The sequence below is a fragment of the Lathamus discolor genome, chromosome 5 (genome assembly GCF_037157495.1).
Source record: "Lathamus discolor isolate bLatDis1 chromosome 5, bLatDis1.hap1, whole genome shotgun sequence".
Taxonomy (NCBI): Eukaryota; Metazoa; Chordata; class Aves; order Psittaciformes; family Psittacidae; genus Lathamus; species Lathamus discolor.
In genome coordinates this window covers 46,458,312-46,472,671 of record NC_088888.1, presented here as the reverse complement: position 1 = coordinate 46,472,671, position 14,360 = coordinate 46,458,312, and the positions used below count along the sequence as shown (strand labels likewise).

The 14,360-nt window shown below is 38.2% G+C and overlaps 1 protein-coding gene across 2 annotated transcripts in view; it reads right to left on the bottom strand.

The window, feature by feature from the left end:
* Positions 1-145: 145 nt before the first annotated feature.
* The window catches only part of SNX9 (sorting nexin 9), a 60,759-nt gene continuing 46,544 nt past the window's right edge, over positions 146-14,360 (bottom strand). For both annotated transcript variants that reach the window (XM_065680631.1, XM_065680632.1), the window contains exons 13-18: positions 12,639-12,716; positions 7,212-7,288; positions 6,432-6,521; positions 4,825-4,939; positions 3,155-3,246; positions 146-1,891 (exon numbers count right to left, since the gene is read on the bottom strand). In XM_065680631.1, the coding sequence (XP_065536703.1) occupies positions 1,844-1,891; positions 3,155-3,246; positions 4,825-4,939; positions 6,432-6,521; positions 7,212-7,288; positions 12,639-12,716 (500 nt within the window). In that variant the 3' untranslated portion in view covers positions 146-1,843. The remainder of the gene's footprint in view (positions 1,892-3,154; positions 3,247-4,824; positions 4,940-6,431; positions 6,522-7,211; positions 7,289-12,638; positions 12,717-14,360) is intronic.

Here is a 14,360-nt window from a genome sequence, read left to right as displayed (position 1 = left end):
GAGCCTTCAGCTTTAGTGCATATGGAGCTATTTAAGGATTGGTAAAAAGACTCCCCCCCACCTTCCCCCTCCCAAATCAAGAGACTGTTACAAAGAGATTTCATTACCAAAAAGTGAATATACAAATGCTAAAAAAAATGCTGGCTTGAAAAGGTGATTTCAGAATTTACTGTACATATTGTAACAATTTATTATAGAAGCTGCTTCTACATGCAAGCAGATCTTACATTTGGTGTAAAACATTTATACACATTCTTTACAATTTGTACATATTTAAATGGCTGTATCAAACAACACTAACGCTATGGAATTTTGGAAGCGAACAACTAAAACTGGGAGGAAAAAAAGACAAGGTTTATAAAATGTGAACAAAACCAGAGACACAGAAAAGCATCTAGACTTAGGCTTAGTCTGGTTTGGTTTGGTTTCAGGTTATTCAGGCAGGCCCAGATTTTCCTTCTACCACACAAAAGTAACACCAATGAAAAAGAGTAAGGCAACTATTCAACTAGCATACTGCACCCCTCCCTTAGAATGGCTTATCGGTAAAATGCCTTGGTTTGGTTTTTCCTTTTCCTGAAATGTTCATTTTCTAGGCACATTTTAGCAAAAACTGCATTTTGGCTTTTGTGCTTATTTATGGCATGAAATGAATAACTGCAGTCATTGCCCACTGTGCACAGGGTTGGTGGTGGCTTTCTGCTTTGAAAAGCCTATGCCTCAAATGATGCTTCAGTCATATGAAAGGGGTCACTGGCCCACTTGATAAGAGATCATGATCAAAGCACAGAGTTTGTGGGATAACTAATGATGTTATTCAGTACTTTTGTCACCTTTTAGTTTGCATTAGAAGGCAACAAAAAGTTAATCCAAGCCAATAGCACACCATACTACTACATGAAGACCTGAGCTTAGTTGGAATTTGGGGACATCTAGTAGTTTGGGTTAGATGTGGCAGTGTCCCCTCTGCCAAAGGGCTTTAAACTCTGAGGGGTAAAAGGGAAGCTGTCTCTGTACAGCACTGAGGAACACCAGTGCCTTATGGCATAATACTGGGGAGTGTCAAAGTGCTGGTATGGAAAACTTTTCGCACCTTCCTGAATGGCTCATTTCTTGTTTGTACTTTGTCTTCTTACACAGTGCATAGCAAGAAAGAAAAGAGCCTGACATAAGCTCTGAGGTGGTGTGCCACAAGTACAAGACTTAGTTAGAAGGAAAAAAAAAAAAAGAGAAAAGGAAGAATGAGAGATATTTACCAGAAGTCATAGGAGCAGTATGCCATGGCTGCATATGGGAAGCAAAACTTAGAACAAAGTGTTCATTCAGGAGATTATCATGAACATGTACCAGAAACATACACGAATATAATTCCTCCTGGCTACTGAGTCGCTAGAGAGCTGAACTGCATATAATGAGTATTAATTCTCTCAAGCTTGTCTGCTTTCCCACTTAAAAGATACAAATTTGTAAATCTGATGTTGATTAAGAGTTTTTGGAAGAACATCTGATAGATGCAAGTCTGCATGAAGTCCACAGCAACATATCAGTTTGATAATTTAGAGCCCCAAGAATGACAGCATTATCTGGCTGTTTTTATTTAAATAATGATACAAATGGGAGACCATTCAAGGTAAGAGAACCTTATCTTTCAGCTGGTAAAGTGAATTTCAGCTGATAAAGTGAAATTTTAAACAATTATTTTTTTTTCCGTAACTGATTGTTGTCATTGGATTTTTGGTGGGTTTGGTGGGTTAGCAAAGGCTAACAAGTTTTTATTAGCATTGCCCCAAAAATCAGAAAAGCACTTCGGAGTTGCTCTTTATTGTTGACTACTTCTTATTCTCTACATCATAGGAAAGCGGCTGAGTGCCTGCCTCAGCTTCTGTGCAATCTGAAACAAAGAAACAGAACATATTTAATATGTAGTCACTTTATGTGGAAATACAATTACAGGTAAGAAATTAATTGTTCCCTCATTTTCTTTAAAACTGCAGTTTTTACCACAGATTTTTGTATATTATATAATGGACTCTTAAAGCATTCCATTATAAAGACTCTTCTTCTCATGTATACACTTTCTGCCTTGTTCATTTTGTGCTCTCACCACTCAAGTTGTGTTGGAGAAGGTATTGTAGGCAGGGCTGTCCTCTTGCCTATCAGGTTATCTAGCATTGCACTATGCAGGAGGATTACAGGCAAAAAACGGTATTTTTCATGAAATCTATTTCCCTACTTAAAGCCACACATCAGAACAGAGCTCCTGTGTTCTCATGGTAGCCAGCAGCATCCCACGTGTGCACACGGATTTTGTCCCTGTACTGGGAGAGAGAGGATTAGTACAAGGAGACTGGTGAGGCTGCAACCAGAAGAATTGGGATGGACTGGACAAGAAACTGAAAGAAGGTAAGGGAAACCCATGCCTAACCCCATCAGAAGTGTCAGACAAACTGAGCAAGGTGACATGATGGGGAGCCTGAAGTTATCATCTACTAAAGATACCTCTGAAGCCCCACTGGCACCTTTTACTGCTGTTGAGGGGCAACCAGTTGCTTATATTACTCCTTTAAGATAGAAGCCAAGCTCCAGCACACTCAAGCATGTGTTTTACCAGCATATCACATTAGAAAATTTGTTCTTGTTTTTCTTTTTAAAAAGGAACACATGCATAAGAACAAACTTAAATGAGATCCAAGGTTGTAGGTTAACCGGTCAGCATTAACATATTTAGTAAGTCGCTTAAAGCACGCCAGTCCTGTCTCCCCCGCAACTTGTATACATCAGGCTTTAAATCGCAGAAGCTTCCCTTCATCCTCCATTCCTATGCAAGGGAAGTTTCATTCAAATGATTTTTTGATGTATTCAGTGCAGCAGGTCTTACTGCATATCTAGTTCTAGCATTGAAAAAAAAGTAAAAATCAAGCTGTCAACAATAATGTTCCACAACACTGTTTTTTTAGGTCTAATATGGCAATCACATACATAGGATAGTATCTGTAGGAAAGTATTATTTTAACTATTTTTTTACATGTACAATTCTTGAAACATCTGCTCTCTGACAGAGGCTCATATAAAAGATGAAGTACTGTGAATATTTCTTATGGAAGTGGCAGCATGGTACATGCCAGGAAAATGGCACTGAAATACTACCCCTTACCGTTTCATAGAACTGTGCCTGCTGCTCCAGATACAGACGAATGACACTGTTGTAGTCATAAATCCGGTTACTGTGGAAGTGATTCATCTCAGCTGCAAGTAGACCCAGGAGGCAAATTATTTAAGAGAAGCATTTGTAATTAGGAACAGTTTCACTCAGTTCAGGTTAGTTACTGTGCACCAAGCTCAGTGTTCAGCCCTGTCACCATAGTTACTGTTCTCATGCTTCCACAACCTGTTTTGCCTGCAGCACTCAGGTTACAATGGAACTGCTTGTAAAATTGGTAGGGTGTCTCTTACTCAGTGATAAAATATGGGTACCTCCTGGATAAAGCCAGGTTCTTGTTACAGTACTGAGGTGTACAAAGATTTGATGAAAAATACATGGAGGACTTCATCCTACTGAGGTAACTGCTCTTTCCTTAAGTGTTTCCAACAGACTTTGGCTAGGACATTCAGATTTCCAAGGGTATAGATATCAAGCTGTAAGCCACATCTGTAAATATTTAGTTCAAAAAAAGATACAGCAGTAGTGTTTAACCCATTCTGGACTGAGGCTGTTTCAGTAGAAAACTGAGAAATAGCATTACTGAATCTGTAACACCTTTCACCACTTTCTGCATCTCTTGTCAGATCACAGCTTATGGCTGAAATAAAAAATGAAATTTATTTTGAGATACCAACAGAGGGAGAAGAAATATTTTTGATTGTAAGAGTTATCCTAGAGGTTTCTTCCATGATTACCACTTATACAGCACAGTCCTCTTGTCTCACTGTGACCAAGAAGGGACTGGGGAGTTTCCTTGTTTGTTTCTAAAATCATTTTTGTGTGCTGCTCTGACTTTATCCTGTACAACACTAAGTACTCTTGCCATAAAGTCAGCTAAAAGAGATGCAATTCCCTCAGCAATGAGTAGTCCCACTGAAGTCAGCAACAGGTTGCACCTAAGGACTTGATATTCTGCAGGACTGAGCCCTGACTCATCACTTCCCCAGTTTTTCAAGTGCAGTGTGCTGGATCTCATATTTACAACATCTCTCACCTAAAGAGGAAACGCTTAATTCAAAGAACATGCAGGAAATAAAATCTTATGTACAACAAGAACTGCAACTGGACCATGTCTGACTAAACCATGAGTCAAAAACACACTTCTACACATGAACTGCTTCCTGCATCAGGGCCCATGCTTTTTCTTTGAGACATTATCAGTTCAAAAATGAAAGAATCAGTCTGGGGTGACTGTACTGCCGTTTTGTTTTGCTGTTTTGGTGTGGGTTTTTTGTTGTTTTTTTTTTTTTGTTTGTTTGTTTTGTTTTTTTTTTTTTTACAGGTTTGGCTGGGTTTTTTCAAAATCACATTTCCAAAACACTATTTTTTGCAATATCAGTATGAGATTTGAAAGAGAACAATAAACAAAATAACTGCAATTTTAGGACAATCTAAGCAGGTAACACACAGAGAAAATATTAAACCAAACCAAAACACCACCCCCCCCAAAAAAAACCCACCCCACAACCAACCAACCATCAAACAAAAGAACAACCCAAAAATCCAAACCCACCTATGCCTAGCTCTTATATCATTCCTGAAAGAATAAAGATTCTCTTTCAAAGTTTGTTGCTTATTTCAGAGGTCTACAACATTAGTATTTAATCCACTATTTGGTTTACCTTGTAGTGCATAAGCCATGGTGCTCACACGTTTCACCATGTTCTGTTTGTCTTGTGGTGTTATTTTACTAGTTGCAACTAATTTATCACATTCTTTCACTCTTTCTATTGCTCCCTGTAAAAACCAAATGCAGAAAGATTAAAAGAATAGTCAAAGGTCTTTACAGGCGTACAAAATGCCACTGGCAACATTTTGAGCTTGCACACGATACACATATACACACAAAATAACAGATTCTGCCTTCTCACATTTTCACCTGAAGTTTGTTATTTCACTCTACTGAGTCCCAACAGCTTACAAAAAGTGACTTCAAACACAGGCATGAATCCAGTCACTATGAAATTGAGTAAAGGCACTAATACGCAGGGATACATACAGAAAGGACAAAAGGACCAAGTTTCAAAATACAGCTGACCAGCACAACAGACATCCAAAAGCCTCAAATGCCTATAGAACCTTATTCGCACATTATACAAGATGTGATGACAAGCTATATTCCAAGAGACAACTCACTACAATGTATAACTTTTGATGTTGGAACTAGATGATCTTGAGGTCCTTTCCAACCCTAACTATTTCATGATTCAGGAAAAGCCTTGCGTCACATAAGCATAAAAACAAATGCCTCCCCCTTCGTGATGTGTTTGTGCCAAACAACATTCAAGACAATCTATTTACACATGTCTTGGCAATAAGCTTGAAACACGTTTCAAGTTTTAAAAACACTTCTTTTAACTTATTTGTCCCCAAGGATTTCTCCCAAAGAACATCATAAGTGCCCTAAGAAAGACTATATAAAACTGATAGGCTTTCACCTTTGTTGCTCTTTTAAATATGACCTTCCTTCATACATTTAGCACTCCAAGGGGTAAAAAAAAAAATAAATAAATACTTGTGTATTTGTTTAACAGTTCAAAATTTGTAGTTCCCTGAAATACATTACAGTATGCACAAGCACACATGGAAACATCTAGGACCAAAAGAAAGGCAGACTATCCCAAACTAAACTCCATGGCTAAATTTACTGGTTTATTATTTGATAACTTCCCTATTACAGAGAACAAAGGGGTTGGGTTTTGTGCTGGTGGTTTTTGTTTTGGGGTTGGTTTTGGTGGTGTGTGGTTTACCTCTCTCCCCTCAGAAGAGTTAGCCCTATTCTCCATTTTTAAACATTAAAAAGAAACTTCTAGTCAGTGCATGATTATTTATCATGTATCAGTAAGCTAGCCATGTAAGTGCACACACGTTTTCCCTACAATACTAGGATGGCTTAGTATCAGCTACTACGTAAGACTCAAATACTGCAAGTTTACACTACTGCTACTCACTATACTGGAACATGAAGTTAACCTGAAGAAAATAATGATGTTTCTAGTGCTCTACTACAGCAGAAAGTCGTGATATTCTCAAATCTGAAGACAAGTTCTAGCTTCCCTTCCCTCTAAGTGTTTTATTTTAAAAACCAACATATCAGTTTTATAGAAGCTTTCAGAGTTTGTGGAAGCAGGGCCAGGCTGCTGCATAAATGCAGTGTACCACGCCACTACTTTTGTTGCTGTAGACCCTTCTACCACCCAACCCTTAAAAGGAAAGGCCCCTCACGTACCTTATGAGCTCCTATAATGTCAGGAAAGCAACCAAGAAATCCTTTATATTCATGATTTGTTTCCATCAAAAAGTGAAGATCTTTCTTAGGCTAATAACGAAACAAAGCATAAGCATTAGTAAAAGTATCTGTGGTGCATTAACATCAGAGTAAAGAAACTATGATGCCAAAAGGGGGGGGGGGGGGGGGGAGGAACCAAAAGGAAGAAAAAAAGGAAGGAAAGAACAGAAAAAACCCACCCCATACTAAAATTATTTAATACTTATTGTATGTTGCATGTTTTTCCACATTTAAAGGAAACCTTCTGGAAATGTAAGCTCTTTGGAGCAAAACACCAAGCATCAGTTAGCAGATGCCTCTGTTCTTTGTTTTACTCAACACTAGCTTATGACATGAAGGATTTTGCCTTGAATTTTCACTGGAGGAGTTACCAGTACAGTCTTATTACATGTACAGATACACACATAGGACAGGTGCATGTCCATAGTTGCTTACTTGGAAAACTGTTTTAAGAAGATCTGCATTTTGGAGACTGAGTTTAATACACAAAACATCAATTTATGACTTGAATACTGACACCAGGAGAAATACCCTCTCACCACATTCTAAGTTGATGCACAGTAAAGAAGATGAAAGCACATTTAAAAGTATTAATAATCGTATCATTTAACTGGTACGCAACACTAGCAGTTATGTTTTAAAACAAAAAGTCAGAAGTGATCCAGATAGGTGATATGTTTGTACACACTACACCAATGCATTCATAATACTCCTTCCTACCTGATCTGCTACAAGACTGGCGATTTCTTCATAGGTTTTCCCTGCTTCTGTTATTGCTCCATTGAGATCAGATTCTCCTAAAAGTAAACAGTGTTCAAATTACAGCAAGTGAATTACAGTAAGAAACTTGCCTTGATTCAAGACAAATGTCTAAAATAGCTCATTTTACATGAATAAATGCCTAGTCAGCATTTTATGGCCAGCAGTAATACAGAAGTTAGAAAAACATTAAAGGAAAAAACTCTGAAGATCTCAAAAAATGAATTCTGAAGGGACTATGTAAACACTGTTCTACCACAGTACTATCACTATTCACGTCCAGATTTCATAATTATAGGTAGCTTAAATACACAGGTATTCCAACACACAGGACAACAGGAAGCCCATGAGAATGGGAGATGAGGGAAGATGAGGAGGATCACACCAGAAGACAGACTTCAAGCTGAAGAGACAGCTGCTGTTCTGGTTTTTAGTAAATTGTTTTCATACCTGATAAGCATAAATTCTCCATGATGCCCTACGGAGCACCTGAAGCTCACCAACAGTCCTAGACTGTAACTGTTAGGAGGTCAGAGAAGCAGAAGGCCCAAATGACCACCTTCTTCTTGCCAACAAGATTTCCAACCCTTTAGGGAACTCTTGGATAATATTTTCAAGCTCTGCGAGAATTGCTGGTTTTGAGAGCGAGTTCCTAACTTTGATCCTCATATGAAATAGATCAAAAGGCCCCAAAAACTGCACTTGAAAATACAAACATCACCACAAAGTCTATGCTAGACAACACCACAAGCACTCTGTATTACTAGCAGGACATGGCTACGAGGGACAAAGATGGAAACAAGCCTTACATCCTTGCTTTTTTTTCATGCCACTTCACCTTCCCAAAACACCACAGGTTTTTTCCATCCTTGTTAGCTTGTCCAAGGCAGGTAGTCAACAGTACAGAAAGCAAATTCAGGCAGAGAAAGGGGAAGGAATTTACAGATGCTGAATTTCAGTTTAAGGGAAAAAAAAAGAAAAGATTTTTCTTCTCCTTTCAGACACATCTTGGTATTAGGCCACAGTTAGTCTCTTATGAACACCTTGTATTTATTCTATAGACATTAATCAGTGTCGTAATTGAAAATTACCCAACACTGATTTCATTAATGATTAAATTGAACACTATATTCTTTCACTATGACATATGAACTAATATATGTTAGAGATTTATTACACAGGATTCTTTCACTTTAGAATGCCCTAAAAGTAATGACTAAATGTTGCTTCAGTTCTATCAATTGATTCTTACTTTCCATTAAACTGGTTTCATAAAGCCAAAAGCTTTAAGGGAAAGCTACTGATCCTAAGAACCAGTAAGTCCAGCAACACAAACACTGCTGAAGAAAAATTAACTATTTTTAGCTATTTTTCTTCTGTTTGAGCCCGTGTTATTAAAATAAAAACACCACGAAATCCCATTGTGAGATCCAAAAGGTATGTAACTCAGAAGGTATCTTCATACTGTTATAAAGCAGTAAAAAAAAAAATGTCAGAGATCAATTTCATTATTTCAGGTAGACTAAAATTTCATTATTTCAGAATTCCTTACATCTGCTCAGAAGTAATTTTGAGTAACCTTGAAGTAACTGCTGCTTAGATAACTGACTCCTGTATTTTAGAACAAAAAAAACATTGTATCACTTCAGTTAAGAGTCACAAGCCAGGTTGGTCTAGATGTTGCTGTTCATTTCATAATGCTATAAATGATTATGACTTTTCCTATCTGAGCAGAAAGAAAGAGGAAAAGTATTATATTTGAGTAGAAAGAGAATCCTCCCCTTCTATGCAAAGCTCACTCAAGGGACCTTCACAGATCGGAGCTTCAAAGAATCTGGACAAATCCTCCCAGCACTGATCCTCTTTCATTTGGGAGCAGCAGGGAACAAATCCAGCTTGTAGAAGACACAGGGTGCATGAAGAATTTCTACTACTAGCAGAGGCATTCACACTCCTTCAAAAACAGGGCTAAGGGATTGCATATTTAAAAGTTGTTCCAAGCAGTAGGTTCCAGCAATAGACAGACACACAAGTGCTAAAGTGTTAAAAGAATACCAGCATCTCCTTATTTTGATTCCTTTTGTTCTACAATCTCTTTTCCAGGTAGTGCCATGGTCAGTCAGTCACTCCCTACACCAGGCCACCTTGCCAGTGAATTCCAGCAGCAGATTGCTCCCCATCACTGTTGTCAGCACAGGTTTTGGTCAAAATTCTGTTACTTGGACATGGCCAAGTTTCTAGCATTCTCAACTTCTGAACTGACTCAAAGCTGCAAATGGGCTTCTTAACTCAAGCCATGCAAGCTGAGCTGAGTCCCAGTGTAAGGACATACCAGCATGTCAGGGGTTCTTTCATCAACTGAAAAGCAGAAAGCCCCACGTGCTGGTGACATTTATAACAAATTTCGGGCAGTGTGCATTATGTAGAAGACGCAAAGCTATGAGCAGTCATCTGGTGATGCTTAAGAGATCATCTCTTGGCAGTTCAACTGCTTAGTAAATGCCAGTGATCATCACCTCTGAGGGAACACACCAGGCATATTGAAGCAACTAACAGTCTGTAAAGCTTGACTGGTACAGCAGAATTGTTTTTTGCCAAGAAATGCTTTGGGTTTGTTTTCTTTTCCTTCAAAGCATGTTTTAACAGAATCCAGGAGTAGCAAATGGATCTGATGTACTAGGGAACTACTTAACAAGTACACCTCAGACTGAATGTTCAGCAAACAAGCAGCTTGAAAGGCAAGATATGCTTGTTGCAAGCTGGCAGAATAGTGAAACTTGCCATGTAACTGCCTAACAAGATTCCTGAGGGGTGATGTAGGATTAGGAGATCTTACTGTGGTTGAATGGCATACCAGAGACTCTTCACATTTTCTTAATATAGGAGTAAGACTTGCCCAGATTTGGTGCCGCAAAAGAGAAGCCATGCTATTTTAAGGCTGTGTACCCAAGAGCATTGTATGATGCAATCAGATTGGTAACATGGTGCCAGGCTGCAAGACGCTTCCAGGCATATTCTGGAACTGCCCAACATGCATTGCTGGACCAGGATCATACTTTCAAACTACATGCTCTTCAAACTGATTTGACAGTACGTAGGCCCATGGCCAAATTAAATGAGAACCTCTCAATGTGTCCTTAATAGTTTTAAGGGTATCCTTGCCTCTACAAATACTGGGTACAGACTCCTAATATGCACTGTGGCTGGAAACTAATTGATAAGGCTCACTCTGCAGCATAAGAAAAAGAGCTTGAGTGAGGCAAATTAACAAGTGCATCTTGCCTGCTGCCATCTTAAACATTTTAGGCTAGAAATCAGGAGAGAAGGCAGTAGTCATTCACCACACAATAAAGCTTTGCAAAGCAAGCAGGCTGCCATTATTAAAGAGGTAAAGACAGTAGATACATCCTATCCTAACTGTGCAAAATAACCATCTAGCACTGTATTCAGTATGTCAGAAATCAGCTACCAGAAACTGGAAATATTCAGGTCATCAAATCAGTTGCTGCAATCTTCAGTGCCCTATATGCTTAAACTTCCAGAACTCATTTTAAAAAGATTAAGAGATTCAGCTCTCAACAGACACTGAATTGAGTGCCTTTAAGTATGGCTGAAGGTCCTATTCTTCTTTACTGATAGTCTAGAAAAATCATAACCCATACTCAGCCCAGCTAGTACTACTTCATACTTCTTTTAAATACTGAGGTCAGGAAAGCTGCATCCTGTCTATTTAATCCCAGGTGCTTGCCTCTTGCATAGAGTCTACTTAATCCACAGACCTGTACCTGAGGCATTGTACATGAACAGCAGGCAGGGCCGACTGAGAGCAGTGGTGATCAAGTAATTTAAAGTAACACATGCACTGCACTTATTCTTTTCCTGGGAACTCAAATTAGAAAGCAAATAATCCCATGTATTATGAAAAAATACACTAGTGTACCAGTTGTTAAAACAAGCAAAACATATGGAACCAGGACAAAGGCATCAGAGCATTTTCGTCAGCAAGATACTAGGGTACAACCAGGTGCATCTGGGCCAACAGCAAAAGAGAAACGCCACGCCTAGTTCCCAAACATCATGGGATCTATTTTTTCAGACCATTTGAATATGCTGGAAATCAAATGGAAGCTTTCATTTATAAGGCTGATTTGTGATTTTCCATCCTAGCTTTAAGCCATACTGTTTTCCCTTTACCCTGGCAAAAGAATGTGTGTTATAGTTCAAGCAATTTTCAATCCTTTCTCAAGAATTCTGACAACAGGTTGTATCTAGCTAGGATTTAATAGTTTTTCAACCCCTGCTAAGAGTATGTAACTATTCAAATCCCCTACTTGGTTCTCACATTCAAAAGTAACTTTTCAGGCAGTATAATATGCTCCAATTCTAACTAAGCAGTCATCCTGTTGAAGTACAGGACAAAGATGAGAATATTTTCAATGTTTCCAGCAGCAGAGAACCTGAATTTCAGAACTGGTTGCACTTTAATACATAGTTTCTGGGGTAAAAAGCCTTAAGAGTACAAAGCAAAGGAGAGATGAGTAGTCAGAGAGTAAGTACTGGTCTACTGAAAGTCTTAAGATGGAAATATTTCAGGAAACCTCTGATATAATATTGAAGGTTTTATAACAGCAGTATTGCTATTAAATCTATAGAAAAAAGTGTATTTGATAAGAAAATGGCAGAGAAAATGGTCTCAATAAGCTCCCTCTGGGACACAAATAAGTATTTTACAGTTATCTGATAAACATCAGCAGAACTTGATGTATCAAAGCCGAATTTTAAGTCTGGCTTAAAGACTACATTTTAGGAGAACTTTGAGGAATTGATGCCCTCCTTTTCCCTCCCACAACTTTCATACCTAACACGACAGGCTGTATTTTAGGGCTCTTGAAGGAGAGGAAAAGTGAAGGACAAGAAAAGGCTATAGTAGCCAACCCTCCAGCCCACATAATGGTATACAAGAATCGTGTATTAAGTTCTCCATTCACATGGAGTTGTTGTTTTCATTAAGTCACATGACAGTTACATGACAGATATTTTCAAGGCTGCATTTTCTCCCCTTTCCTTTGATCTCACAAAGACTGCTACAGCTACTGCATGTTTTGTCAATCAGACCAGTGATCAGATTATATATTAATGAGATCAAGCTAAACCCCTCCCCATCACCACCAACCCATCACATGATTATACAGTGAGAGAAAACAAGATTGCAGACTAAAATATAAAAGCCCCTGTAATATACACATGCAAACAAGTTTTTAATGTTTTTTCCAGAATCATGCTTGACATCTAAAGTTCAAGAACGAAAGCATTAAGATCTCTGCCAAAAATGCAGAAAGTTATAATTAAAGTGTATTTTCTTAAGTCCAAATGAAGCTATGGAAGTACCTTGGTATCCACTAGTGCTGAAGACCAGTGCCAGGCTCTGCAATGCTTTTCCTATCTTCTGGTATTCCTTGGGTAGTGCTGAAAGTGGGAAAGGATGGGGAAGGGAGGGAAACAGAAATAAAACCCCACAAGGGTAAGTGAGACTAAATCTGTAGCATTTCCAAAACTTGACTGAAGCAGATGTCAAAAAAACCAAAGTTTCACATTTCCCTTAGTGAAGCCCTTTACAATCACATTCCTACCCCCTCCCCTGCTACAGATGTTCTAAAACTGGATAAAGCAATTGCAATTCAGATTCTTGAAATCCACAAAGTTAGGGAAACAGTGTGTGACTGCTATAAAAAAGGAAAAGAAAAAATATCTCACTGTACTCATAAGCTCAGTCCTCCTATGCATACAGTGAGGTGTTTTTCTCCCCCTCATGAGCAGACTTCATTCTCCAGTGGGGACATGCTGCAGTGATATGTAGACTAGATCTCATTAATATTTTAAAGGAGAAGACTATTATACAGACCTATAATACCTAAACTCTCATCAAATAATGGATTTTTTTATTTAAAGGCACTAGAAGCCAAAATTATCTAGGGATAAAAATTGATGCACGCATCTGAATAATAAAATTGTGTTTTATAATCTATTTATTGAATATGTATGCATAAATTGCTTCCTCACAACGAAGTCAATGAGCTGTGATTTTTTAATGCATTCATTACCACTTTGAATACCATCACCCCAGAGGCCTAAACAGCAATCTGAAAAGCAAAAGCAATTCTTTATAAGCTACCTATGCTAGCAGAAAAGACGCAAACCCACAAGCAGATGTGCTTTTTGTTGTCAAATATTTATATTCAGAGACTGCACTGCGCAGGTAACCAGCCATTTCTTAGCTGCATAATCCCACACAATATGATCTTCACAGAACAAAAAAACACCCCCAAAAAGAAATCACCAAAAAAACCCCACATCAAAACCAAAACCCACACCACAGAAATCAAAACTCCCAACCATATAATTTTACAATAACAAAATTATCTTTGAACAAGTTTTTGCCCAGAAGCTAGGTTATGTATGACAACTAGCATTTCTTATACAACAGGTACCATTCAGAGTACTAGAGTTCTGTTATCAGCCATTAACTTGTTACTGAATCCCTAGTGGAAACTTCAGCAAAACACATTTGGTTTCTTTTCCCTTACATTTAAGATGTCTCCACTGTCAGTCACTTTAAATATCATAGAATGTAACACACATAACTATTACTCAAAAAGCGCCAAAAATACTTCTGACTAGGAGCTGGGACTAGAGCTGAGAGGGAACTTAAAACCTAAGAGATTACCTAAAATCTTCAGGTTTGCATATCCCCATTTACCAGTCTACTTTTTTTATTCAGTATGAATGTCTGGAAAGTTAAAAATTTTAGCACAGTCACATGTGACTTACTACATTTATGCTAACTAATAGCTTTAACTATTATAAGAATAATTAATTCTATACCCAAAGCACTAGTGTTGTAAGTTTAGGGGCATTTTAGCAGTGAACAAGATACTGACTTTCTTCTGTAAGCACAAGTCACAGCCAACCCTAAACTACAGTGGTTTTGATCATTGCTTCTGTGACTGCAAAGCAATGCTATTTTTCTAGTCTCATCGGAACGACCTTATTACTTCCCCCTCAGTACTATTTCCTAGTGAAGTGAGATCTGTACTGTTCTAGAGCTGTGCC